Raw genomic sequence first — 26,077 nt, 5'->3', positions numbered from 1 at the left:
ATTTAACACAACAACATTTTTTTGTAGTGTAAGATTATAAATATGATTGTATAAGTATATGAATGTTAAGATGAGATGTTGTGAAAACAATGATATACATACATAAATATTTAAATGAGTTGTTATATTTGAACGGTTGCGATCTAATACTATACTAAAGACTTATCATGTGTTATTTTCATACTTTTGACATATAAATTTGTAGATTTTCATGTTTGAAATTTTGTAGAAACACATGTCCTTGGTAATCCGTCAGAAAATACCGACGACATTCCGACGGACTGGACTCTGACGGATTACCGAGGACATATCGAAACTTTTATGAAATCTTATGTCGTCGGTATTCCATCAGAATACACCGACGAATTTCCGACGACCCCAACGGTTATATATATCCGACGACTTTTGTGTCCGTCGGAACCGCCGTCGGAATTCCGGGTGTTTTCTTGTAGTGGCGGCGTTTGATCGCACATTTCATTTCCAAGAATCATTGATGTAACAACACAACTAATAAGAATGGTGTAACATTTTACAGTTACTCCACGAGCAACCATCGTTTTTTTTTCTTATAATGAGGTAACATAGGCATGATGATGGTTTTTTATAGATTTCTTTTGCAATTGGTATATATATGTTACAAAGTGGATTTGTTTTAAAGGCGAGTTAACGCATGTTAGCAGTTCTAAACCTTGTTAATTAAATTATTCTTGTGGTTTTTGTTCAATATTAAGTTTATATATATATATATATATGTCAACGATTTTAAATGTGGTGCTATAATACATCATATGAATATGTTTTGTCCTCACCAATAAAAGTAATGTAAGCATATTCATCATCAGAACATATATGTATGGATAAAGAGTGTCACACATATTCATCCAACGGAAACTGGCAGTTGGAGTACTAAAAGAACAACTTAAGCCGACTGCGAAAGTTACAATAAGTAGAAGAAGCTCAGGTCGTTTACTAAAGGACAGATGATTAACTTGGAGTACAAGAAAAGCGTACAGTAGTAACATTCAGCTTCAACAATCCCTTCTAAAGATTGTACGGACGGGCCGGTAAAGATACGTTGATGTCAGTGTCTGAGCTTCTCGAGTAGTCCTGTCCGTTGGTCCAGCTGGAAATGCCGAATGATGATGGCAGTGGCTGCTCCCTCTCTGGGTTTGACGAAGCAGGAGGAGGAGGGGGCGGAGGCAATGACATGACCGTTGTTGCTGAGGTGGTATGTTCGACTCGTTGCTTCCTTGGTGGTTTCTGATGTTCTTGCTGATCACTCGTTACAAAACTGCCAACAACAACCTGTTTTTTTTTTTCAAAAGGAAACACAACAATCTTGGTGAGACTTGGAGAGTCAAGAATATAAGCCTAATTAATGATGGGTGACCTGAATAGGAGTGGCTGCAATGAGCAAGCCAGCCACGCCACCACCAACAACACGTCCATCAGGACCCGCCAAAGAGACGCTCATGCCACCAGATTGGCCTCTTGAACCTTGATTCTCTGTTTCCACAAAAGTACCAGACAGCGACAGTATCTCAAACCGACCCTGCTAAAAAAATAGGCCATATATATAATATATATATATATATCTATTTATATAAAATACACTTCTTTCTCTCTTCCTTACGCCACATCAGATGACATGCTGGAAACTCATAGTCTCTACGTCCGCCACGTCGGATTAATGAAACGATGTGTGTCGAGTTATTGCTTGCGTATGGGCTTCTATTTGGGCTTTCACTCGCGCTTCGTGTTGTAGCCCAGGGAAAACTTTGCTCTCCACGAACCCTAATGTGCGTTGTTTTGTGTTCTTCGCGACGCTTCGATCGGCTGAGACGGCGACGATCGAGAGTCGTATCCGTTTCTGTAACTGAACGGCCACACCCACATATGTATCTCACTTTTGAGAGATCTCGATCTCCAAAACTCTCTGCTTTCCATCTGTCTCATATTCACAAAACGTGGTGGCCGGTGTGGAGTTCAGACAGAGATTACCTGAAAAAGTCCAGTTTGTGTTCGATGATGTTTTAAATTAAGATCTATGTATGAGAAGCACTTTCATGAGGTAAATATTTAGAAAGTGCTCCGTCCTCGAAATCACATTCTCTCGCCGATCCCCAAATCTTCCATCGCTCCACCGCCGCAGCAGCTTCATCCCCGAACCGAGCGAATCACTGCATGGCAAAGGACTCCCCACTCTCTCAACCGGATCGAAGCGGAGATGGTTCTGTCTCCCTCCCTCCTCCTCCTACTGCTTCCTCCGCCATAGATTTTCTCTCCCTCTCCTCTCGCCTCAAGGTATTTGTAACCTCACCGTCGATTGTTTTCCCATAAGATCCAATCATACGTTTGTTTTTGAGATCAATGAAATGATTTCAAGCTATGTATGTGGTTGCTTTGAAGGTTTCATATGTCTTTGGTTTTGATAATAGACAACTCCAAGAGCTGGATGGGTTAAAAGAGAACTGAAGAATCCAGAATCAATAGCGGATCACATGTATCGGATGGGTCTTATGGCGTTAGTTTCTACAGATATTCCCGGTGTTAACAGAGACAAGTAAGTTATAGCTTTTCTTTGGTTCCTTCAATTTCTCTGAGAAAAAAACTATTTTGATTTCAACTTTCCAATGTTTTTTTCTTCCTTCAGATGTATGAAAGTGGCAATTGTTCATGACATTGCAGAAGGTTACTTCTTTCACTTATACATTTAATTGCCGCTTTTTTTTTGTGATCTCAAATTCTATAATTGTTGTTGAGCAGCCATTTTAGGGGATATAACACCTACTTGCGGGATATCTAAAGAAGAGAAGAAAGTGAAGCACTTCAACACATGTGCAAACTCTTGGGTGGAGGAGAAAAAGGTCAGTTCTCTTCTCCCATTCTAAAAACTACATTGTTCCTGTGCTCTTTTTTTTTTTTAATATACAAATGTATAATTGCAGCTGAAGAAATCGCTGAGCTGTGGAGAGAATGTGAAGCAAACGAATCACCAGAAGCCAAGGTTGTTAAAGATTTCGACAAGCTTGAGATAATACTACAAGCTTTGGAATATGAACAAGGTAAATGACCCCGCCCCATGAAGAACTCCTTCTGATTTGACAGATATTGATAAAACTTAAACTCGATTTCTTTTGTTTTTGTGCAGAGAGCAAGGTAAAGATTTAGATGTGAATAATCTCTCTGTCGTTCTTCATTCGCGTCGTTTAGTCATCTCTTTTACTGAAACGCTCGGTGTTCAGATTCATCCCGTCGTTTAGTCATCTCATCACTTTGCAAGGCTGTGTTTCGACTTTCTGTCTCTCTTCTTCATCTTCCTACTGCCTCTGATCCTCATCTCTATCGCTTCTGTTTTCCATCAACATGTCCCTCTCCGATTCAGAGTGGGCATGGGACACCCATGACAGGTGAGATTATAAGTTCTTTGGTCGGATCAGCTGCGATTGTAATCTCTCTCGCTTGATCTTTTTTGGTTGTGGTTATGATGTGATTTGTCTAATGACATTTCAGGGTTGCTACACGAGATGCTTGGATCTATCGAAACAAGAGATTCAGAAGCTTGGAAGGTGTTTTCACAATATCTACGGACAGAGGAAACTTTTACTTTCTCAAACGAAAGCACTTGCAAATCATTCCAGAGTTTACTCATACAACATCACCAAAGAAAAAATAGGTACTTCTTTTTCTTCTGTAATTCGTTTTTGTATTATTATTTTAAGTGATACACAATTTTCTCATGTTCAAACAAGTTCTATAAGAGAGTGATATCAGGTTGGAAAAAGAAAAGAAACTAATTAAGTAATGTTCACAAGTTTTGATGATCAATCTGTGTTTCAGTTCGTAATTACTTGAACCATAAATAGAACCAATAGATAGAAGAAGCTCTTGGATTGAAAAGGATGAGAGGGAAGCAAAGGGAGATAGAACCAGTGAGTCAGAGATCAGTTCGATGAATAGTTGTGTCATGAGGTCCTCAGAAATCCAGGACAGCTCAACAAATGTAAGATTCTAACAATACTCATGTACTAATTTTTTTGTCATCAGGAAGAATGCTTATCATTACTCACAATGACTTCACTGGGAAGGATCGTTTAACCCTCAAATTAATATTCTTTCCTAATTGCAGGCTTGAGATTTAGTTTCCTTTATTAACCATACTCAAATCTGTTTGAAGCAATTTATTATAAGTATTGACATCTGAAGCATTCTCTTATATTGTTTCGTGCAGACTATTACATCAGATGATCAGAGAAAAATCAGCTCACATGTGAGAACTGATGCAGAGAGAAATGTCTCACCAACGCATTTATGGAGTAAGTTACTATCATCCTTCTTCAAGAATGTTTCTTAAGATTATTTAGTTTTACGAACGCTTTTCCATATTTAGAGTGAAAGCTATAAGCACTAACATGTGATTTTCTTAAAGATGACATGTATTAGATGATATACATTTAGATGACTATTAAACTCCATTATAATTTTAAAACGCACTGTAACAGTTTTAGTGTCACTTTAAGTATTATAGAAATGTTATTGGAAACTCCTATGATCTGGGCGCAATAAGTCATGTTAAAGCCTCGCATTTCCCTTGGTTTTCAGGACATCACTAATGATATTTATTTTCAAGAATACAATGGTTGGATTCTTGGAGTATTGAACATGTCATTCCAAGGAAGAAATATACCATCAGAAGCCTCAGCGACAGTGTGTTAAATTACGAGAATAGGATATCACTCCTACATTGATGTGGCTGGTCCAGTCTGGCTGCAGTCGATGCTTGCTCAAGAAAGCAGAAATGCTTGAATGTAAGAGCAGCAGTAGTTTTAATCAATTGTCTTTTTATACAGACGGGTCAGTTTTAATCAATGTCTTTTTATACAGACGGGTCCACCCCTTTAGTTCTCATGTTTTGTCTTTTTGCCTAATTCAGTGACTCTGTAGGAAACTCTCTTTTGATTTTTGGAATTATTGAAAGTGTTAAAAAAAGCAAATGTTACTTGAAAACACAGGAGGTGAATACCTTAGAATTTTATCAAACTGTCATAGTTTTAAAATGTGATTTCGCCAACTTTTCACTCACAATATCAATCAAAGTTGTAATTATTTTATTGGAAACTAGAACTCAACCAACCATTTTATTGTTCACTAGATTGTCTGATTCAAAATTTTAAAACTATATTTATCAAAATTAGGAAAAAATCATTTTACATTAAATAGAATAAGAATATATATTAATATATATATATAATATTAATTATATATATATATATATAATATATATATATATATATATATATAATATATATATTATATATATATATATATATATATGTGTGTGTGTGTGTGTGTGTGTGTATTTGTTAGATTGTAGAAAGTTTACTGGAAATAAAATATGAAAATAAGGTTTTTAGATCATAATGTTGGGCTGAATATATTCAAAACAATTAAACAGATGTATTAATACTTAATACTGTAAACAAAAAAAAATAAAAGGTCAAAGTTTAAGTCAGAAAGTATATAAAATGGTATATTTAATAACAATATAATACTATGATTGGTACTCAGAAAAGGTAGCAATTGTAAAACAAAATAATATTTTTCTTTGTCTGAAACAAAATAATATTTAATAACAAAAATTAAATAAATTGTGCATATATATCTAGAATATTTTGATTCTCTTTTTACACTTAGCTTTAATCCATAATTACATTAACTATAATTAGATTCTAATATATTGTTTTCTGTTTATAGTTTTAACAAATAATATAGTAAATATTAACATTTTTCATAGAAGTTTTAGTGTATTTAACTAATACAACAATCTTAAAAGTTGATTTAGTTACCTTTTTATGACTTCTTTTTATAAAATAGTGAAAATTAACGTTACAGATAAGTGCGAATAAATTCAACATTTTAAAAAGATCCGATTTTGATTTTGAAAATGTTTCAAAATTTTATCATAACTAGACAAGTTATAATTTATAAAATGAAGAATAAACTACATAGATATCTATAAAACAATTATGAAGCTTAATTTAATTTAAATTAAAATTAAAATTAAAATAAATTTGTACTATTAATTTTAATCGTCCGCCCGCCCGTAGGGCGGGTTTACCCTAGTTATATCATAAAACATAACATTAACATAAATTGATGCAAGAGAGTGTGGATCAATGGTTTAATTAGTTGTAAAACATAATTATATATATAATAAAAATTTATATATAAAGATTAAAATTACTAAATATTTACATTTCTAATGCAAATAATGAAATTAAATTTAAATTTAAAATAAGTCATAAACAAAAAAAAAGAAAAAAAAATCAAATAACATGTGAATAATAAAAGTAAACTAATTAAATAAATTAAAATTATATTTACAAACATAAATCATTAAATTATAATAAAAATATATACAAATTATTAATGCTCACATATATTTCATTTTAGTATGCATCCTCTCGAATATTGATCTATTACCCTTACAACAAAATGAAAATTTAATTTGACTATAATAATTTAAGTCAAACCGAATTTCAAATTGGATCATCTATCAGTTCAACCGGTAGCCAGATCCCCGGTTTTAGTTGTTTTTACGGGTTTATAGGATTTTTAAATAATATTTTTTTAAACTAAACCGAACTACATACGAGACCACACAATTTGTCAATTTAACTGCGGGCCGGGTCGGATTTTCAAATATAAAGTTTCATTTATAAATATAAATGTATAAGAATACATATGTATATAAAATAAATTTTGAAATGTTTCGAAAATAATCATGCGCTTTGAAAGCGCGGATCAAAATCTAGCAGTATAAAATTTCAGTTTACGAGTTATATCCAAACTGAAAATCTTTAAGTATTATTAATGTCTAATGTCAATAAGAAAATTAAATTTTAATCTAAATAATCTAAATATAAACATAAATATTATAATAGATAATTGATAACAAAATAAACTAATGCCAAATCACAACAATTAACTTTGTTAATAGTTTCATGATCCACAAGATTGTATAGTCTTATTTCATAAAAAATAAAAAGTCATACAACTAAAAAGCATATGCGTTATATTTTAAAGTCTTTTTATTTAAGATGTAAACAAAATTTCTTTTTAATATTTATTTTTAAATAAAAAAATCGTAATTAATATTAAATAATTATTAACAAATATTAATTCTTTCATTATAGAATAAAAATAATATTCACGTAATATTTATATTCATAATTAAATTAATAAATAAACTAATAAATGTAAAGTAACTTAATTAATTTATTAATATTTTATAAATCATAAAATTAAAGAATAACACACATTCATGAATTTACCACATACTTCAACGTCTTAATATAAAATATTAAAGTAAGATATATAAAATAAGAAATAATTACATATTTAAATTTTAGTATTAAAAAATAATTCGATATAGTATGATACAGGTTGAATGAAGTATATTTTATTTATATAATAATAAAATAAAGTTTTACCAATATAAAAATTAAAAATATTTTTACTATAATTTACAGTTTTAAATATAAGTAAAATTAATAATGACGTGTTTTATAAATGATTTATCTTATTTTAAACAATTTCTATTTATTAATTTTAATTTATGTATCTATAAAAACAATTTGTAACAAAAATACATGTATGAAATTTCTAATTTTCAGTAAATAAATTTTTGGGAAAAAACTAAGTCCATAGATCCGGATCAGGTAAACACAAGTATAATTATATTAAGTTATTTTCATAAATAACTGAACGGTTTATATATCTCTTGAACCAAAAAAAGAAAAAATTATAATCAAACTAAAACCAAAATCCAAAAAGAAAAACAACCTAAAACTAAAATCAAAAACCAAACATTATATTTAAACATATTGATGAATAAAAAGATGGGTTAATAAATTTGTTGACTAAACCAATCTCAAACATTTAACAAATGAAGAAGATCAATACATAGGATGATGACAAAAAAAAATCTTATCCGCCCTTTGAAAGGGCGGGTCAAACTCTAGTCTATTATATTAAAATAGAAGTCATGACTTCTCATCCATGTGTGATATTTAATAAAATAGACACTTAATAGAAATCACAACTCATTCATTCATTAATGATATACATAGACATATTTGTTTCCTTAAATTTAAATAGACATTCCTAGATTTTCTCTTAATTACATCCAAATAAAATATTTTCAAATCTATTTACTTACTATATAAATATACTAGAATCGGTCCGCCCTACGGGCGGGATGTAAATTTTAAATAATTAAAAAATTATATTATAGGTTTAATATATATACTTATATATGAAACTTTACATATTAATTTAATTTTTTACATGTTATTGTATGTGGAGACTAAATAAACCATGTTATTTGTATATATATTTACTGTTTGCATAGAATTATGTATTAATTTGAATTAATGAGTAGATCCAAGGAAATAAAATTTAGGTGCCTCTTACTCATTTTTATATTTTTCTGAATATATTTGTATTAAATCTTAATAGTGAGTATAAATTAGTATACATTTCTTTACATCAGAATATGCGAATATGCGAAGAATACATTTTAACCTAACAATATTATGGATGTACAATTTTGTTATTTGTTTTTTTAACTATCACTATTATATTTATGTGTATCTAATTATGTTAGAATAATTAATACTATATGGATTATATTTTATGGGGCTATATATTTTGTATGAATAAGCTAGTACGGATAAAACTAATTGTGTTGATTTATTTGACATATATTTTTATTTTTCTGTATGAATAGTGTAGTAAGATATATTCCATGGACATATTAAATCATTGGAAACACAGTAAATAGGTATTATGGGCCCTGTATTTGGAAACCAATAATTTGACGTAAGTGCAAGTGTTAACATGATGTTTTTTATTAAACCGAGAAATGTAAAACTCTAAATATGGAGTCGTCTATACCGACATTTAGGTGGTAGACTGATCTATACCGAAGATCTCTCTTTTTCCTCTGCTCTTGTCACACATGTTGGTTCAGATGGTGCTTGTCTCTCCTTTTACCCCAGACTTCATATATATAACAAACACACATGTCTTCATTAACAAACGATGAATCTAAGAAATACGTCTGTGACTAACCATGATATATCATTAGACACAAATGCATGCAACTTTGAATCCAAAAGAAACGGGTCCGTGATTGACACCACCGAAATTTGAAGCGGACTATATGTTAAACTAAACCAAAGAAGGCCGTATCTCTCTCCAAAACATAACCCTAAATGTATGACAGGAAACTTATATTTACAGGTTCGTGATTACTGATTAACTCTGAGGATCTCCTAGTCATGTCACAGTTTTTCATGCATGTGGCAACTGGTAAACGCAAATCAAAACTTGTAAATGGTCAGTACCTTTCCTATCGAAACTGGTGTACCACTTAAAGAAGGGTAATAGAGATGGTTAGTCGTGTACTTAAAAAAACAATAAATATTATTGCTTTAAGATAACTTTAGACAGTAGTTCAGAAAAAAAATAGAAGATAACTGTAAACATTCAGTAAAAAGAAAAGATAACTGTAAACCTCGATTGTGAAACCTAAGCAAAGCAAAGCCTAAGCCTTTTACGTGACGATATAAACAAACTCCTTGGTCTTACGAAAAGATGAAATGGAATTCAAGTATCAAGACGTTCCTTCAACCTGAAGAATCTCAGTGTCAAGGTATTAGCCAATGACTCTCAGTAATTGAATAGCATGAAAAGTAACAGACTAAACATGATAATGAAACTCATTAGCCGCAGCAGCTATATGAAGATCCAAAAACAATAAGTATGATTCCCATATAATAAAAGATTGAGGAAAAAAAAGCTTGAGGAAACTACAATGCATCGTTGAATGACTACGAAGGTGGTGGAAAACATAGCATCGGTGAATCGGTGATCATTGTTATTGTTACAGTTGTGGTGGTGCTTGATATGTGAAATCATATACAACCATAAAATTTAAATGTATTCATTTTCAATTTTATCTGTGTTTAGAATTTAGTTATCTATTTATTTAATTTTTATTGTAATACAAAGTATTATCCTAAATAATTTTTTTTTTCTTTTATTTTTAAATTTGATTTATTTGCAATGTTGGTAATTATGATGAATTATTACGATTTGAAACTACTTTTATGTTACTAACTATAAAAGACAATAATTTAGTTGTTAGTTATTAAATTTTGTGACATATATTTGTCATAATTAGTGACAAATTTAATACATTGTAATAGTTACGAAATGTGACCCTTTGAGGCAGTTTTGTTAGTCGGTAATTGTAAAATTATTGTTACTATACATTTGTCATAATTAGCGACAGATTTAAGACAATATAATAGTTACAAAATATGACCATTTTGAGACAGTTTTGTTAGTCGGTAATTGTAACATTATTGTTACTATTTTCCACCATCACCATTTGTGACAAATCGGTTACCAGATATATTTGTCACAAAAAATGGTGACATTTTTATTACGTAAAAACATTTGTGACGACCATATTGCTACCATGAACATTCAGTCACTAATTCGTCACAATGTCTATATTGTTACGGAAATGTTTTTATTATGACGAAATATTTTGTCACAATACACTTATTTTCTTGTAGTATAAATTAACAAAAGTATAATAAGTACCAGTTGAAGTGAATCCTGGTTTTGGTGGTTTGCATTGGATCTGACTCTTTCTTCAAGCATAGTTGCACATGTAGTCACACCCAGCAGACCACGCTCAGCACAGATCCCCACCTGATACTGAGAAGATCAACTTATTATCTCTGAAAATATCATTGCGTTGATGCATATAAGTTGATCGTTTTTACTTTTACCTGAGACTTCAGGGATGGTAAGACATTCCAGAACCTTAAGGTCGCATCTCCTCCCCCAGTTATAATCGTCTTTCTAACAGGTGAGACCGCAAGGTACAACAGGTTCTAACAGTTTCAAAATTTAAAAGATCCGTTTCCTTGAGCTTTTTCATACAACCTTTGCTGTGAGGATAGAAGATACTCCAAATGAAGTTACAAACTTCAGAAACATCAGTTATAAACTCCAATCACTAAAATAGCATCGACCATAAAATAAAAACTTAGAAACATGTATGCAATTGTTCAATTACCATACATTTAGCAAGCTTGATTCACCATTCTTAAACAACTGGAATCTGATGGTCTTCTGCTTGACCTTCCTAAACCAGATGCTGAAGGACTACCAGCAATTGTTGAGAAAGCAACTCGACTTGTTGAGAGATGAAGAGAGAAGAGGTCTCAGTTATCTAACTTTCTTTTCATACTTGTTTGGGCTAAAAAAACAGAAGAGCGACATAAACAGCAGATAGCTTTTAAGGAAAAAGAAGAATAGGCAAGAAAGCTAGTACCTTCCAGTGAAAACAATAATCCTTTGGTGTTGATTCTTGGTGTTACAGTTTTGCAAGTGACTGGTGCTAAACATCTCTAAGAATGGCTTCCTTCTCCTCATCAACCAATCAGTTTCCAAGCCCAGGAAGAGGAAAGGCGTGTATTAACACTTAGCCACTGAAATCCAGCCATATACATAAATAATCACCATTATTTTCAAGTAAACAAAGCCACAAAACATTAGAGAGTAACTGTTTCCTCTTAAACTTGGTCCAACGATGGTGTTGGTTTTGAAAAGGTAGTCTTTTTCGGTTTCGTGTATGTAAAACGTATCTTGCTATTAAACTCTGCTACAGAGCCAATTTCACAATAGTAAATATTATAACAATCAAATGAGAAAAGATATCATGGATATAGTGGAACTTACAGCTCCTCTTTTGATTTAGATATAATGTTTATGCTCTTTAGATCCTCAAGTCCAACACCACAAATCACCTAAATCTGTAACAAAAAAGGATGTTTAATCATATCAAATCGAATAAGATTTAAAAAATAAGTTGAACTAAAAAGAAGCTTACCAAGAGTTTTTTAGTCAAAGATCCAATGCGAAAGTTCTAAGAAGACGAAGACACATTCATCGTTCTGCTGTGTTGTTTCTTTGCTAGCGCCAACTCAGTTGTCGGGAAATCAACTGCCGATCTAAACAGAGATCCGCAACTCTGCTTGAAATCAAAATCCTTTTACTCTATAATCCTTGCATGAACCCGACTGATCCTAATTTCAGTCTAACTCCTTGAAATCAAAATCAGAGGTAGGCATAGTCAAGACTATAAATCCTTTACCTGCCACTGTCAAGATCTCCACAGTGTTCTCTAGATTTGACTGCAATCACAAAGCACGAAAATCCCCTAAATCACAGACCAAAAGGACAATTCAAAAGCTCTAATGGAATAGAGTGTACCTGGATTTTGGCACCGCAGAGAAGATTGACAGCTTCGGTTTGAGCCTATAATCTCTATTACTCATCCACTCAAAGTTGTCGATGTATATCATAGTCGATTACGCACAAATCAAAATCCACGAATCAATCTAAAATACATAAAATCAGAAGCAGATGAAATTCAAAAATCACATCGAACAAATGTTGAAGATGAAGATAGCTGTCTGTTATGACTATAAACGCCGGAGTTAGTTTTAAACTAAGATGAGCATGAAGTTTAAGAACAGAATCACCTTAGCAGGTGTATGGCCACACCCTTCAGCTCTCCACCGCGCTCGCTACCCAAAATCAGAGACCTTGACGGTTGAAGAACAGCAGCAAGCCTGCAAATCAGAGAGAACGATTGATGGGTTAGCCATTATACTAAAATAAAAATTCTAGAAATATTAAGACTGGTGAGGATGATGCTAAAGGGTTGAAAGCCGACCTTTTTATAGATTGAGATCAACAATCTGGAAGAGAGATAAGAAGAGAATACTCGTCTCCCACAACGTTAAACCACATACACCGTTACAGAATCTAGACAGTCTCGGCGCCGATCGAAGTCAAACGAAGAACACGAAGGAGAGCTTTTGATTGGGGCTTCCGTAGACTTGTCGATGGGCCGCAGAAGAAGGGCTGGAAGCGCTGGACGAAACCCACTGCGAAGCCCGTAACGATAAATAAAAGCTTTAGTGAAACGGTGCGGATCTGACGTGTCGACGCAGCAGAACTCCTATTTATGACGTGGCATCCTAGCTGGACGCTCTAGGAGAGATGAAAAGGTTCTTTTATATATAAAGATATTTGTATTTATTTAAAATATTAATGTTATAATTCGTTTTTCACTTTACAAATCTTTTAAATATTTAATTAATTTCTTAATTAATAATAGACTAAATGTATAATTTATTTTTATTAAAATAAACATTTTAAGTATCTAATTGATTTGTAATTATATTAAACCCATGTACAATTTTGCATTAGTTTGTGATAAGTTTATATAATATTTTTCAATTAAATCTTTGATCTCTAACAATTAAGATTTGTTAATATTTGTATCACATGATTGAAAAGTATGTCATCAATATGAACATTAGATCTACAAATGTTATTTTAAAAGTGCATTCAGTTTCTATTTTAAGTGCTATTTTAAATGTTCTTAAAATATAATAGATGGCTTTATTTCATATTTTGATAATAGAAGTATATGACTGTTTTTTCTACAAAAATATAATCAAGTTTATTTTTATATAGACCATATTCATATACCATTCATTAATGTGATTGTTTTGTATCTTTTATCTTGTGCAGTTTTGAAAATGCAATAGATATTATACCAATTTTTGTCATTAGCATAAATTACATTCATTTAGTCAAATATTTAAATTATACAAATAATTTGATTAATATATATGTATGATCAAAACCTAAAATACAAGTATACTTTTAAGGAAATTAATATCTAAGTTAATATTAATGTGAATGGATTTTATCGTAAATATCAAAGAATGTGATATTTTAATTAGTGTTCATGTTTTAATAAGAGAGATATCACTAATAATTTGAAACAAAAATAAATAAATTACTGCATGCAAGCTATAAAATTGTTATAGTTGAAAATGCTATAAAAATATTAATAATTTGATAAATATTAAAATTATATATCACTAATGTAACTTATATAGTTACAAGTATAAAAATGAAAATAATCACTCGCAGTGCGGGTCAAAATCTAGTTAAGGATTAAAGAAATAAACTTATATCTTACATAGCAAATATATTGTGTCCGAGTTAATGTTTTCCAATTTTTACCAACCTTGAAATCTTTTCTGAATCAAATCAATATTTGCTATTAATGACCCGAGCCCATCATTCTGTGCGCCATATACGGCTATGCATTACCATCTTTTCATCCCACAACACTTTTCAAGCAAAATTTTCAGGGAAATCTATTTGCACTCTTATTTCTATGGCTGCTTTCCATTCCATTTTAGACTAGAAACCTCTCAAACCTTTCAAATATGGGGTTAGTCGATTCTGTGTAAGTTTTAGTGTATTGACATAGAATATTTCTTAAAAATTGTATATAGATCTCATATTATTGTAATATATAGACTAATATTATTTGTTTCTGTTTCTATTTATTATAGACTTTTACTGGTTATTTACATTTAAAAACAACCTCTCAAACCTTCAAATGGTGTTAGTCAATTCCCGTGTAAGTTTTAGTGTATTGACATATAATGTTTTTTAAATTTGTATATAGATCTCATATTATTGTAATATATAGACTAATATTATATGTTTCTATTTATTATAGACTTTTACTGGTTATTTACCATTAAAATCAACTAAATAAATTTCTTTTGTGTTCTGAGGATGTCAAGCCCATCATATTTGAGATTAAATATTGTCTATCATTTACTTTATATTTTAGTTTTGTTGATTTTTAAACTATTTTAGAGTCTTTGGAATTTTGAATTTATCTTCATACTTTTATTGATTTTAATATTTGCTATTCTTTAGTTTTAATCTTAACATCCCCTATATATTATTTGGGAATCATTTAAAAAATATGAATCTTAGTTTTGTATTAATTTAAAAAGGACCACATCCTATGTAGCACTTGTGCATGCATTCCAAATCCTATTTTAAAGAATAAGTAGTTTCATTTAATAGGTTTATATATATATATATATATATATATATATATATATATATATATATATATATATATATATATCGTTTAAACTAAACTATACATCGTATGAAAATACATACTAATATTTTGATATTTACATTGAACATATATTGAAAAGTTAATATTTTAATTTTGAAATCTTCATTGTTTTTTAAATGATTATAAATCATTGAAACTACTAAACATTCCACATTAAAAAAAATTGTTGGTGTAAAATTTTGTTTCACAAATATCCAAATAATCATAAAATCATATGAGTAAAAACCTCATTTGATAAAATCAATATTAAAAGTAATATCTATGTTAATATTATTTAAATTTAATTACATATTATATACGACAGATAAAAGTGATTGTTTTGATTTATTTACCCTAAAATGATTGCAAAAAAACAAGAGTGATCGTTTGATTTATATGCGAACAACAATTTATTAAATAATAGTAATTGATTTCTTAGTTATTTAATATATATAATTATTATTTTTTTAATTTCATAATTTTCAGTAAAAAACAGAAAATAAGTAGTAAATATAAAATATTGCACAATATGATGCGTGCAATTGATATATGTAGTATATAATTTTCATAAATTTCAGTAAAATGAATGTTTGTATTAATTAGAAAGATTGGTGAATAAGCGAAGAATGTATAAGATAATTAAAATTTGAAATCATGCAATTAATTTATCAATATCTGAATTATTTGAAGGTTCCACTAAAAATATATACTAATATTAATGAAGAAAATAATGTCTTAGTGTCAAATGATGATTTGTTTATGTTATTATAAATTATATTTTTGTAACTAAAATAATAATAGAAAAACAATTTGATTGAATTAAACAAACACAAACAAAACCCAATTAAAACGAACGAAACACAAATCAAACTAAATTAAAACTGAATCGAACACAATCCAAACCGAAATAAAACCGAACACAAATCAAATCAAACTAATTTGAATTGACTTTAATTAAGCTTCTCTTAAACCTTAATAAACCAAACCGAACCTCCCGTAGTTTATTTTTCATTTTGAACAAAACCTAAATATGTAGTTAAACCGACATGTTTACCCCTAATAAAACCGAGATATTGCTGACTTGACATCATTTGTCAATACTATATATTTTAAATATTTATCATAAAATTCACCATGCGTAAGGCGCAGGTCTTATCCTAGTATACATATATTCGGTTTGGAAAGAATTGCTCAAATGTTTTGTTAAAAAAAAAAAGAATTGCTCAAATGTTAAATTTTAGGAAACTGTAAGTTTCAAATTGTTTATATATTTTAATCCAAATAATTTATATTTGAATTTAGGTTCTCGCTGTTGCTCGGCTTGATTACATCTTGACCGGACAAACCCCCATTTGATGTGAACACTACCAAAGGACATCAAGATTTTGAATTTAATTAGCTCTACAATATTTATTGAATTTTTCTTTTGTCACGGAAATACAATACTTATTGATTAACTCTATGATTAATTAGGTGATAATGTAGATTTGTATACTGCTCACATGGATGTGGTGAAATAATTCTTTTAACCGGATTCGAATCCCTCTCTAATCCAAAAGAAAACAATTTTTTTTTTGGGAACCCAGAGCCGATGAATGATAAATATGTATATGTGATGTGTTAAATCAATGAAGCATAAATGGCAAAGTGGTCGAGTGGGAGATGTAATAGATCGGTGAACCTGGGTTCGAAACCTCCTGTATACCAAGCAAAATAAAGTTTTTATTGGGGAATCTGGAACCGATATATATTAAATATGTGTATGTGATGTATTATTCCGATGAATCATACATGGCAAAGTGGTCGAGAGGGGATGAGTTATTGAGGGCAGCTCGGGTTTGAGTCCTGCTCTAAAGGATGTGGTTTTAGGATTATCATTATTTAATTAACGGAAGCACGATCAATGTATGAATTTGCCGAAAATGGTTAGTTGACATATGCAATTTGAATATAATTTGAGAGTGTCTATATTTTAGTACAAGGTATGAGTGCATGTACTGATCGGGACCGTGACCATTTGTTGATGTATGAAGGTATGAGTGCATGTACTGATCGGGACCGCGACCCTTTGTTGATGTATGAATTGACCGTTTTTCCTGCTTTTAACTATGTTGTAATTTAAAAGTAATTTCGGACCCCAGTTTGACATGAGTTTTTGTTGGTTCAGCGGGTGAATAGACTGTTTTGTTTGTCAAGGTTATGTGTTCAAGCTAACTTAAAACCATTTTTGTGCCACATTTTTTTGGACTGCTTCTAACCTTAGAAAATTCAGGCACGGGTCTGCTATTAGGTCTTGGACTTATTATCCAAATTCGATCTGAAATCCGTTCAAAAATTAGGATATACTACGGAGCCCGAATCCAAATCTGGATAGTAAAATCAAGAATCCGTCAAATCCGGATCTAGATATCATAATTTTTAGGCATGAATATCCGGATTCGGATCCATATATATAAAATATATTAAATTTTTTAATTTTATTAATAATTATATTTGATATATTAATATTTATTCATAAAACTAGTTTTATAATACTATATTTTAATTTTTTTAAATATTGTATTCATATTTATATTTGTAATCTTATATAAATATTAAATTTGTATTATTTTAGTATGATATCGCGGATAATATGATATATAGACGGATATTCGGAAACCTCGAATCCAGATCTGGATACTAAATCCAAAGATCCGACGAATCCGAATCTAGATCCGGATACTCCAAATTTCCCGGATATCTGGATCCGTCCCACGCCTACCTGCTATCATCAATATACTATTACTTACTTCTTTTCCTCCAAGTTGACATTTAGTTTAAGTTTTATCATCTGATTTTTTTGTAGTTTTCACTTTTTTCTTTGATTGTCTGGTTTTGTAGACTTGCGAACCTTATCAGCTTACGGTTGTAGAAAGAATGTATTATTTTCTTGTTTATGTAAAACTTTCAATGTTTTAATATAGTCTAGTAGATGACAAAAAGATGAAGATTAATTGTATTGCTATTAATGAAATGAAGAATATGTGCAAAAAGTTAAATATCACATACAAGTAAGGAGTTAAGTCCTAAACAGGATTATAAATTAATATTAGTTTTATATATATATATATATGTGCAAAAAGTTAAATATCACATACAACTGATACAAGTAAGGAGTTAAGTCCAAAACAGGATTATAAATTAGAGAAATTAGACTGTATATACCTACAAAAAATCAATATTAGCTAACTACCTTAACACTATTATTAACACTATTAATAAATCTATAATATAATATTGTCCCTGCCCAAACCATTTCATCCTTCTCTCTCACACTCTCTCTCGTGACCAAACATCTTCTTCCTCTTTCTTTCTCTCTCTTTCTTCTTCCATTCCAAATCTTTCTGTGTACTCATAATTAACATTTATTCTGAAAGAAGAAAACTTCAGAAAACATTAGTAATTATGTACTCAATCCTTCAGATCATCTCGACGTCGGCACTGTCACTCACTGGTACCACTACTCTTACGGCTTGACATCGGCGCTGTCACTCACCAGTACCACTACTCCTACGGTGGCGTTTAGATGGACTTTGACCATTTCCAACGAAAAGAAATTCACCTTCACTTTCCGACCTACTGAATTCGATTCAAAAGTTAGACAGTCGATCTGAACCGCGGTGAGAGCTCCAAGAAAGAAATTGATTAAGATCTTCCCAAATATCTTCCTGAGGCATTTTGATGGTTTGGTGACGACCACCATGAAGATGATGGAGGTGCTAGTTGATCTAGTGAACAGGTAAATATTTTTTTAGCTGTTATAAAACATGTTAAAAATATTTGAAATGATTTATAAGATGTTAATAAATAGTTGATATTAGCGGATACATAGTTTTTTAAATGGTACAAAATTGATTACCGGTCTAACAAATCATATAATATTTCATATCAAAACTTAGCAGATACGCTTTATATAATATGTCTCCATTAACCGATATATGATTAGTTAACTGTTATAAAACATGTTAACGTATTTAAATTGGTTGCCAAGATGTTAAAAATACCTATTGTACACCCAATATATATTTTGTTAAATGGTAAGATATAGATTATCGTGTTAACTTAATTGTTAGCTATTCACATAATATATTCTTAGTGGTTAACATTATTGTAAATATATTTATATCAAACAATTATATTAAGTTTTATCTTAGCGTTAAATGTTTATTGTTAACATGCTAATAATTTACTTGTTTCTTTTTTTCTTATATATTGTGTTTCTTTCTTTTCTGAAATAGTTGCAGATTGTTGAATCATTAAAAAGATTTAGAAGGTTTGAAGTTTAAGAAGAGGAAAAATTGACCCTATGAGTGGTACCAAAAACACAATAAGTGATGATTTGAAGATTTAAGAAGATCGATTGATTTGAAATGGAGTTTATTCTTGATAAATGTTGAAAACATTGGGAAAGCAAGAGATAGATAAAAGAGATGTAAATTCGGGAAAGAAAAAGAAAAAGGTGAAAACTTAGGATAGGGGTAAAACGGAAAAAGAAGACACAGTTATCTACAGTGGACATTGGTTTTTTGTGGTTTTGGGTAGTTAGCTAATTTTGTTCTCATTTGTGTATATCTAGCAAATTGTCTCTATAAATTAATATAAATTATATATATACATATTGTAGGTCTGTAATAGTGTCCATGATATGTCATAGGCCAAATTTAGATCTATAAAAGTCTGTTACCTAAAGAAGATGGCAAGAAAATGTGTCATCTAGTTTATGCAATCGGAATAATTGATTATCAGAATTAAAACTTTGAACAACTCGAATAACCAAATCGATAATCATATGTTTATAAAGACAAAATCATGTGACGGAATCTAAACATTTTTCTGTAATTTTTTTAAAGAAAATAGTTTAATTAATCATTTTTTATTTGTATGAGAAATTAGTGAAATATCTAAAATCTGAAAGAATGTGGTTAGAATTTTATATGTATTATTCTCCGTTTTTCTTTTCTTACTAAAGTTTTCTCGAGAGCCCTAAATAAAATAATTTAGTAGATATACATTTAAATATATATTTTTTATGAAATGGATCTAGAGAATAGAATTAGATGTCGGATATATGATATATCAAGTGCACCTAGAATACTTTATCTTTAAAGTTTGTTTGACTTTACAACAAAAAAGTACTAATCGTGTTCCAAAAAAAATTACTGATCATTTAATCAATAGCCAGATCGGTGCAACTCATGCGAGATAAAGAGCAACTACTTTCTGTGTTTTCATCATCTTTTCAGTTAATCTAGTTTAAGACAAGTTTTAGATATATAACCATAAATTATTAATCATTAAGTAAATGACTATCATATGTTTTAGATTAGTTTTATGATCACTGAGAAACCCTTGCATTTTATTTGTGTATGTATACTGTTTCTTTCATATATATTCTAAACAAACTATATACATATGTTCAGCCTGCATATGTTCAAATATGGGAGTTATTATACGTTGATTACTGTATAAACTAGCCGATATTCCACTATATATTTTAAATTTTAATGCTTATGACCATGACTTTGGGCCAAATCCAATATATGAGAGGTTTTGAGCCCATAAACCGAATGTTAGGCATAGTAGAACCTTTGGGAAACCCAAACTGTTAAACTGAATCGCAGTTAGGAATTTTAACAAAATGATGACGTTAAACAAAGATCTCAAATTTTAAAGGGTTGACTTCTTTACACTCCCTTTACTAGCATAACCCACACGGAACACTTTAAGGTTCATTTCAAACCCCCCTAAACTAATATGCCTCATCAATTGCTAGTGCTACATATAGATAATGTTTTTTTGTAACATGCATAGATAATGTTACTTAGACTGACGGTTGCATCAATATTTTATCACAAATAAGTGTATATAATCATGAATAAAAAAATATCCTAACTGCAATTCAATATTTTAATTGAACTTCTAACTAAATTTTATTACACTTTTCAATCAATTTAAAGCTAAAAGCTTTGTTTTTAAAATAGAACTTTTTTTTTAAATAGAACGTTTTCAAATAGAACTTACTTTAAATATTTTTAGATATAAAAAATAGCGAATTCAGCATACTTTAAAAAGTGGGTTAGACCCAAACTAATACAAGTCTTTGGATTTTAGATGTAACTAGAATTGGGTTTTGTTACATTGACAACGACCACAAATCCAGTTGAGAGTTTTTTCTAAAAACTGAAAAAACAAACACAGAGAAAAAAAACACATGAAACGAAAGCGAAGGCCATAGAGAAGGCCGCCTCTTCATATCTCTGCTGAAGAAGATTCAAACCTATACAAACAAGCGAAATGACAATCTAAATTCAGTTAAAAATGAATCATAAGTTTAGTTAATTTGACAAGTTTAATACTTTAAAAAAGGAAATTTACCTTGAACTCAATAACATTTTTTATGAAAGGATAGATATTAGCTATCTTAAGGAACCCATTTTCTCCCCAGTCCTTTCCCTGTGAGTCTTGAAACTCAAGAAATCTGACAGACTCCACGCCATTATAGATGACTAACCCATGACCAGTAAGAAGAAAGCTATGTTGAGTAAATGACTCAAATCTAGTAGCTTCAATCTCAACTTCCAGTGGAGTGTAAATTCCCTTACAGAAAAAATAAATTAATTTTAAGTATTGTTTTTATAAAGAAGATTATATATTGGATATTTATTTAAGTTATTATAAAAATTAAAATTGAGCTAATGGAAATATATAAGCTTACCCTAGTTCCAGTGAATGATTCAAAGCTTGGTGGACAATCAATGCAAATAACAATTGGTGAAATGCCAAGAAGCCTTCTAATGAGGTTTCCAAAATATTGCTCTGGGTCATCTCCCTCCTTTTCATGGAGGATCATGTCTTCAACATAATCATTTTCCTTCAAGAACCTCACCAAAAGCTCAAAATCAATCAATCCACCATCTTCTGAGATGCATTTTTCATCGACTCCGTAGAAGATTGCTTTCTGAGTTAGAATCTTCCTAGGAGATTCTAACCTCTTCACCAAAGAGGACTGGCCTCTAGAGAAAGAATATGACCAGCAATCCTCTACACATAGGGATAGATGCATGTTAGATTCAAGTGTTATAATATGGCTATATAAACTAAAAAAACAATAACAATAATAATAATATATATTCATACCGAGAACTTGTTTACGTGGTTGGTCAATGATACCCGGGTGATATGTGTTCCAGCTATAAAGTATCTCAATAGCCCAGCTTGTTGCCTGTGGAAAGAAAGTATGACAGATTAACACAGTTTCCAATTTATAAACTAAAAAAAGTGTGTTTCAAAAAAAAAAAAAAATCAAAAACAAAACTTACATCCAATGAAACAAGATGATCCATGCGACTCGAAAAACCTTGGAAAGAGGTAAAATCCAAATTCAAGAGCTTATCAATATCATCAAATGAACGAGTCATTTCCTGTCAAATATCAAATTAATTTCTCATTAGTCAACACATCTAGGTAATCTAACAGATAATACTTCCAAATATGAAATAGCCTGTAAATAGTAACATCCATACCGTACGGGAGTTTTTAGAGCTTGATAGTCGCCTCTTAGTGATTCTTGTCTTTTCAGTGGCCATGGATTCAATACCCATGGGGTCGTCCTCCTCCTCCCTGGACATCTACATAAAACAAAGATAGAAAGATCTAAGGAAAGATAAAATAGACAAGGTAAGATTTGAGTGATCGGCTATTGCTTTTTTTAAAAAACACTAAAGATTACATTGATACAAAGTAGGATTCGGTAGATAACAAAGAGACATGACCCTAACGAAAAGGGAGACATAACCCTAATATAAAACAAAACATCATATCCCACAATCTGAAGCAAGACCCGACTAGATATCAAAGAGAACAACACACAAGAGAGAAGATCGAAACACGAGTAGCTACAACATAAACGCATGTGATTTGTGCAAAACCCACAACAAAGCTTATAGGATATAGATCCTAGAGACTCTTACTTGAGAGAGAGAGGTTGCAGGACAGAGAGAGGTTGCCGGAGAGAGAGAGGTCGCGGACAGAGAGAGCCTGAGAGAGAGAGGTTGCAGGACAGAGAGAGGTTGCCGGAGAGAGAGAGGTCGCGGACAGAGAGAGCCTGAGAGAGAGAGGTCACATTTCAGATGTAATGAGGTGATAACAAGAACATAAAAGATTCCAAAGACAAAAACAAAACCCACTACATTTAGATCCCAGAGACTCTTACTTGAGAGAGAGATAAGTCGCAGGAGAGAGAGCCTGAGGGAGAGAGGTCGCCGGAGAGAAAGAGCCTGAGAGAGAGGTCGCCGGAGAGAGAGAACCTAAGAGAGACAGGTCGCCGGAGAGAGTGTCTGAGGGAGATAAGCCGCCGGACAGAGAGAGCCTGGGAGAGAGATAGGTCGCCGGAGAGTGAGAGTCTGAGGGAGAGAGGGTCGCTGGAGAGAGAGTCTGAGGGAGAGAGGTCGCCGGAGAGAAAGAGCCTGAGAGAAGGGTCACTGGAGAGGGAGAACCTAAGAGAGAGAGGTCGCCGGAGAGAGGGTCTGAGGGAGATAGGCCGCCGGAGAGAGAGAGAGCCTGGGAGAGAGGGGTCGCCGGAGAGTGAAAGTCTGAGGGAGAGAGGGTCGCCGGAGAGAAAGAGCCTGAGAGAGAGAGAGTCTGGGAGAGAGGTCGCGGAAAGAGACAGCCTGAGAGAGATAGGCCGCCGGAGAGAGAGAGCCTGGGAGAGAGGGGTCGCCGGAAAGAGAGAGCCTGAGAGAGATAGGGTCGCCGGAGAGAGATAGGTCGCCGGAGAGTGAGAGTCTGAGGGAGAGAGGGTCGCCGGAGAGAGAGAGTCTAAGCGAGAGAGGGTTGCCGGAAAGAGACAGCCTGAGAGAGATAGGCCGCCGGAGAGAGAGAGCCTGGGAGACAGGGGTCGCCGGAGAGATAGAGACTGGAGAGAGGTCGCCGGAGAGAGAGAGTCTGAGGGAGAGAGGAGTCGCCGGAGAGATAGGTCGCCGGAGAGAGAGAGAGAGAGAGCCTGAGGCACAGAAAATATGAAATAGATGAACAGAAAATATGGATTCTTCTTCAAGCAAACCAGGAGAAAAGGACGTTCATGAGAAAGGAGGAAGAAGCCAAAATAAGAATACTTTCTGTTATTCATTAAAGTGTTGAGAAATTCTCACTATATACATTTGACGAGTTATCTAACCGGAACAAACCGGATGCGTATTATGTACAAGTGACTAAACCGAATTAATTAAATCAGTATAAACCAATAAAACCCAAACCCTTGGACCTACAGACGAGGAGAGAACCGATTTGACGTTGCGACTTCCGACGGAGACAAAGCTCCAACCTTGAATTATCTATCGAAGGATGGTTACGGTTTTCTTATGTCTTCGCTGGAGGCTATTTTTATCAACCAGTCCGCTCGTTAGTTTCCGAGGACTTTTCCGGCTAAGTTCTGTTTGAATTTGGTTCTCTGATATTGAGTTTTGGTTAAATTTGGTTCTCTGATATTGAGTTTTGTTAAATTTGGGTCTCTTAAATTGGTATTTTGTGCTTGTGCTTTGTTTTAACCGTAGATGGAAGCACTTCGAGTTACTTATGGTGACCTTTTCATCGGACTCCGGTTGTTCTATTTTAATCATAAAACCACCTCTTGTTATAACCAGATCGGTTAGGTTTGGATTTGTTGATAATGATGAAGCAATTAATCTATTTTCCTGACTGGATTCATATTACTTTTTCATTTTTTCAGAAAAATAATTTTTGTTAACTGATTTTAAAATATATATTTTACTATGAATATATCTTTTTTGTTCGATTAGTATCAATGTTGGAGATTTTATACGGTTTCTATTGCCACACTAAAATCTCTGCTGTCCTTGATATAGCTCTGATATTTAATAGAATGTTTTTGGAACATACATATATTTAAGTAGTACATCAAAAACATAGAACAAAGAGCTGGTACAGGTATTGCTTTTGATTTGAGCACAGTATAACGGTAGAGAAGTTATCAAACCGAAGAGAAGCCTATTTTCTAATACATTTTGGCAAATTCCTAATTCTAAAACTGAATTGGTTTAGGTTTTATTAGTACTAAAATAAATACCATCAAAACAAAAAGCTGGCTATTTTACGAAACACAGAGATATCTATAATATTCGAACATTCAAATCGGGAATTACGAACTAACTACTAAAACAAAGATCATCGACACAGTGAAGGCAAAAACTGGGTCTATCAGGAAAGATTCAGAAGCTAAACATGTGTAACATCAAATGCACATAGCGTTAATCAGATCAAGTGTTGGATTAGATTTGTTGCTTCATCATTATCACCACCGTCTATATCAATTCGCAATTTTTCTATTTTTATAATAAAGAGTTAAAAAAAAAAAACTTTGCAAAATCAATTATGTGAGGACAAGAAGATGACTCAATGGTGGCTAGTGATATTAGGTTCGATTCTGCCACCAAGTTACTTAAGCTGAACTCAGAAGAGGGAGCTTTATATCCTCATCGTCATCTCCATACCCACAAAACAATTTAAAATCCAGTCGACTTTCTAATGGAAAACAAGTAACTGGTAGAACAAAATCCAAATTCGAAAACGGAACAAACAGAAAAAAAAAACAAACAGAGAAGGCTCAGTTCAGCGGGATTATCGACACAGAAACGAATCCCTAGTAAAAAGGAAACGGCTCATTCCGGTCTGTTGAGCTTGATATATTCCGAGTCGTCACCGCCTTCTCTACTTTATTTGAAAGATCATCGAAAACAAAACAAGGAAACAATTAAAAAAAAAAAAAAAGATAGACAGCTCTTCAAGAAAGATAAAAGAAAACAAGGCCAGATGCAAGTGATTATGATGAGACTAACGGCGCTTGCGGTCTAATTCTATATCGAATGGTGGTTTGGTTTTCTTAGGTCTTCGCTGGAGGCCCATTATCAAGCAGCCCGCTCGTTA

General features: G+C 31.9%; 2 protein-coding genes, 2 long non-coding RNA genes, 3 other non-coding genes and 1 pseudogene across 16 annotated transcripts; 2 read left to right on the top strand and 6 right to left on the bottom strand.

The window, feature by feature from the left end:
• Nucleotides 1–760: 760 nt before the first annotated feature.
• LOC130502085 (AT-hook motif nuclear-localized protein 7-like) lies at nucleotides 761–1,663 on the bottom strand. Its single transcript, XM_056996904.1, has 3 exons — nucleotides 1,649–1,663; nucleotides 1,391–1,555; nucleotides 761–1,305 (listed from the first exon to the last, which is right to left on the bottom strand). Exons 1-3 carry the CDS (start codon nucleotides 1,661–1,663, stop codon nucleotides 1,042–1,044), a joined length of 444 nt encoding a protein of 147 aa, XP_056852884.1. The 3' UTR covers nucleotides 761–1,041.
• Nucleotides 1,664–1,793: 130 nt separating this feature from the next.
• Nucleotides 1,794–3,806, top strand: LOC130502084 (uncharacterized; annotated as a pseudogene).
• Nucleotides 3,807–9,107: 5,301 nt separating this feature from the next.
• Nucleotides 9,108–13,031, bottom strand: LOC130502083 (uncharacterized). 10 transcript variants are annotated; one of them, XR_008940041.1, is made up of 11 exons: nucleotides 12,824–13,030; nucleotides 12,630–12,719; nucleotides 12,358–12,485; nucleotides 12,239–12,278; nucleotides 11,975–12,115; nucleotides 11,824–11,897; nucleotides 11,417–11,573; nucleotides 11,164–11,341; nucleotides 10,869–11,030; nucleotides 10,678–10,794; nucleotides 9,108–9,697 (listed from the first exon to the last, which is right to left on the bottom strand). It is a non-coding gene; the product is annotated as an uncharacterized LOC130502083 (long non-coding RNA). The 10 variants fall into 10 exon arrangements; XR_008940043.1 differs by having other exon boundaries at nucleotides 10,678–10,788; XR_008940044.1 differs by lacking the exon at nucleotides 9,108–9,697 and having other exon boundaries at nucleotides 10,585–10,794; nucleotides 11,975–12,181; nucleotides 12,824–13,031.
• A 5,373-nt stretch (nucleotides 13,032–18,404) lies between these two features.
• On the top strand, nucleotides 18,405–19,752 carry LOC130502082 (uncharacterized). Its single transcript, XR_008940036.1, has 2 exons — nucleotides 18,405–18,875; nucleotides 19,375–19,752. It is a non-coding gene; the product is annotated as an uncharacterized LOC130502082 (long non-coding RNA).
• Nucleotides 19,753–21,182: 1,430 nt separating this feature from the next.
• LOC108841384 (uncharacterized) lies at nucleotides 21,183–23,952 on the bottom strand. The gene is made up of 8 exons (XM_056996903.1): nucleotides 23,349–23,952; nucleotides 23,107–23,173; nucleotides 22,660–22,764; nucleotides 22,456–22,557; nucleotides 22,274–22,358; nucleotides 21,852–22,177; nucleotides 21,512–21,733; nucleotides 21,183–21,413 (listed from the first exon to the last, which is right to left on the bottom strand). Exons 3-8 carry the CDS (start codon nucleotides 22,762–22,764, stop codon nucleotides 21,408–21,410), a joined length of 846 nt encoding a protein of 281 aa, XP_056852883.1. The 5' UTR covers nucleotides 23,107–23,173; nucleotides 23,349–23,952; the 3' UTR covers nucleotides 21,183–21,407.
• Nucleotides 23,953–25,356: 1,404 nt separating this feature from the next.
• On the bottom strand, nucleotides 25,357–25,449 carry LOC130502088 (small nucleolar RNA snoR31). The gene has a single exon (XR_008940049.1). It is a non-coding gene; the product is annotated as a small nucleolar RNA snoR31 (small nucleolar RNA).
• Nucleotides 25,450–25,542: 93 nt separating this feature from the next.
• On the bottom strand, nucleotides 25,543–25,640 carry LOC130502086 (small nucleolar RNA R30/Z108). The gene has a single exon (XR_008940047.1). It is a non-coding gene; the product is annotated as a small nucleolar RNA R30/Z108 (small nucleolar RNA).
• A 111-nt stretch (nucleotides 25,641–25,751) lies between these two features.
• On the bottom strand, nucleotides 25,752–25,860 carry LOC130502087 (small nucleolar RNA Z107/R87). The gene has a single exon (XR_008940048.1). It is a non-coding gene; the product is annotated as a small nucleolar RNA Z107/R87 (small nucleolar RNA).
• Nucleotides 25,861–26,077: the final 217 nt, after the last annotated feature.

This window comes from Raphanus sativus, unplaced genomic scaffold (genome assembly GCF_000801105.2).
Source record: "Raphanus sativus cultivar WK10039 unplaced genomic scaffold, ASM80110v3 Scaffold0417, whole genome shotgun sequence".
In the NCBI taxonomy this organism is placed as follows: Eukaryota; Viridiplantae; Streptophyta; class Magnoliopsida; order Brassicales; family Brassicaceae; genus Raphanus; species Raphanus sativus.
Note: the sequence above shows the minus strand (reverse complement) of the source record. Positions and strands in the feature narration are given on the sequence as shown.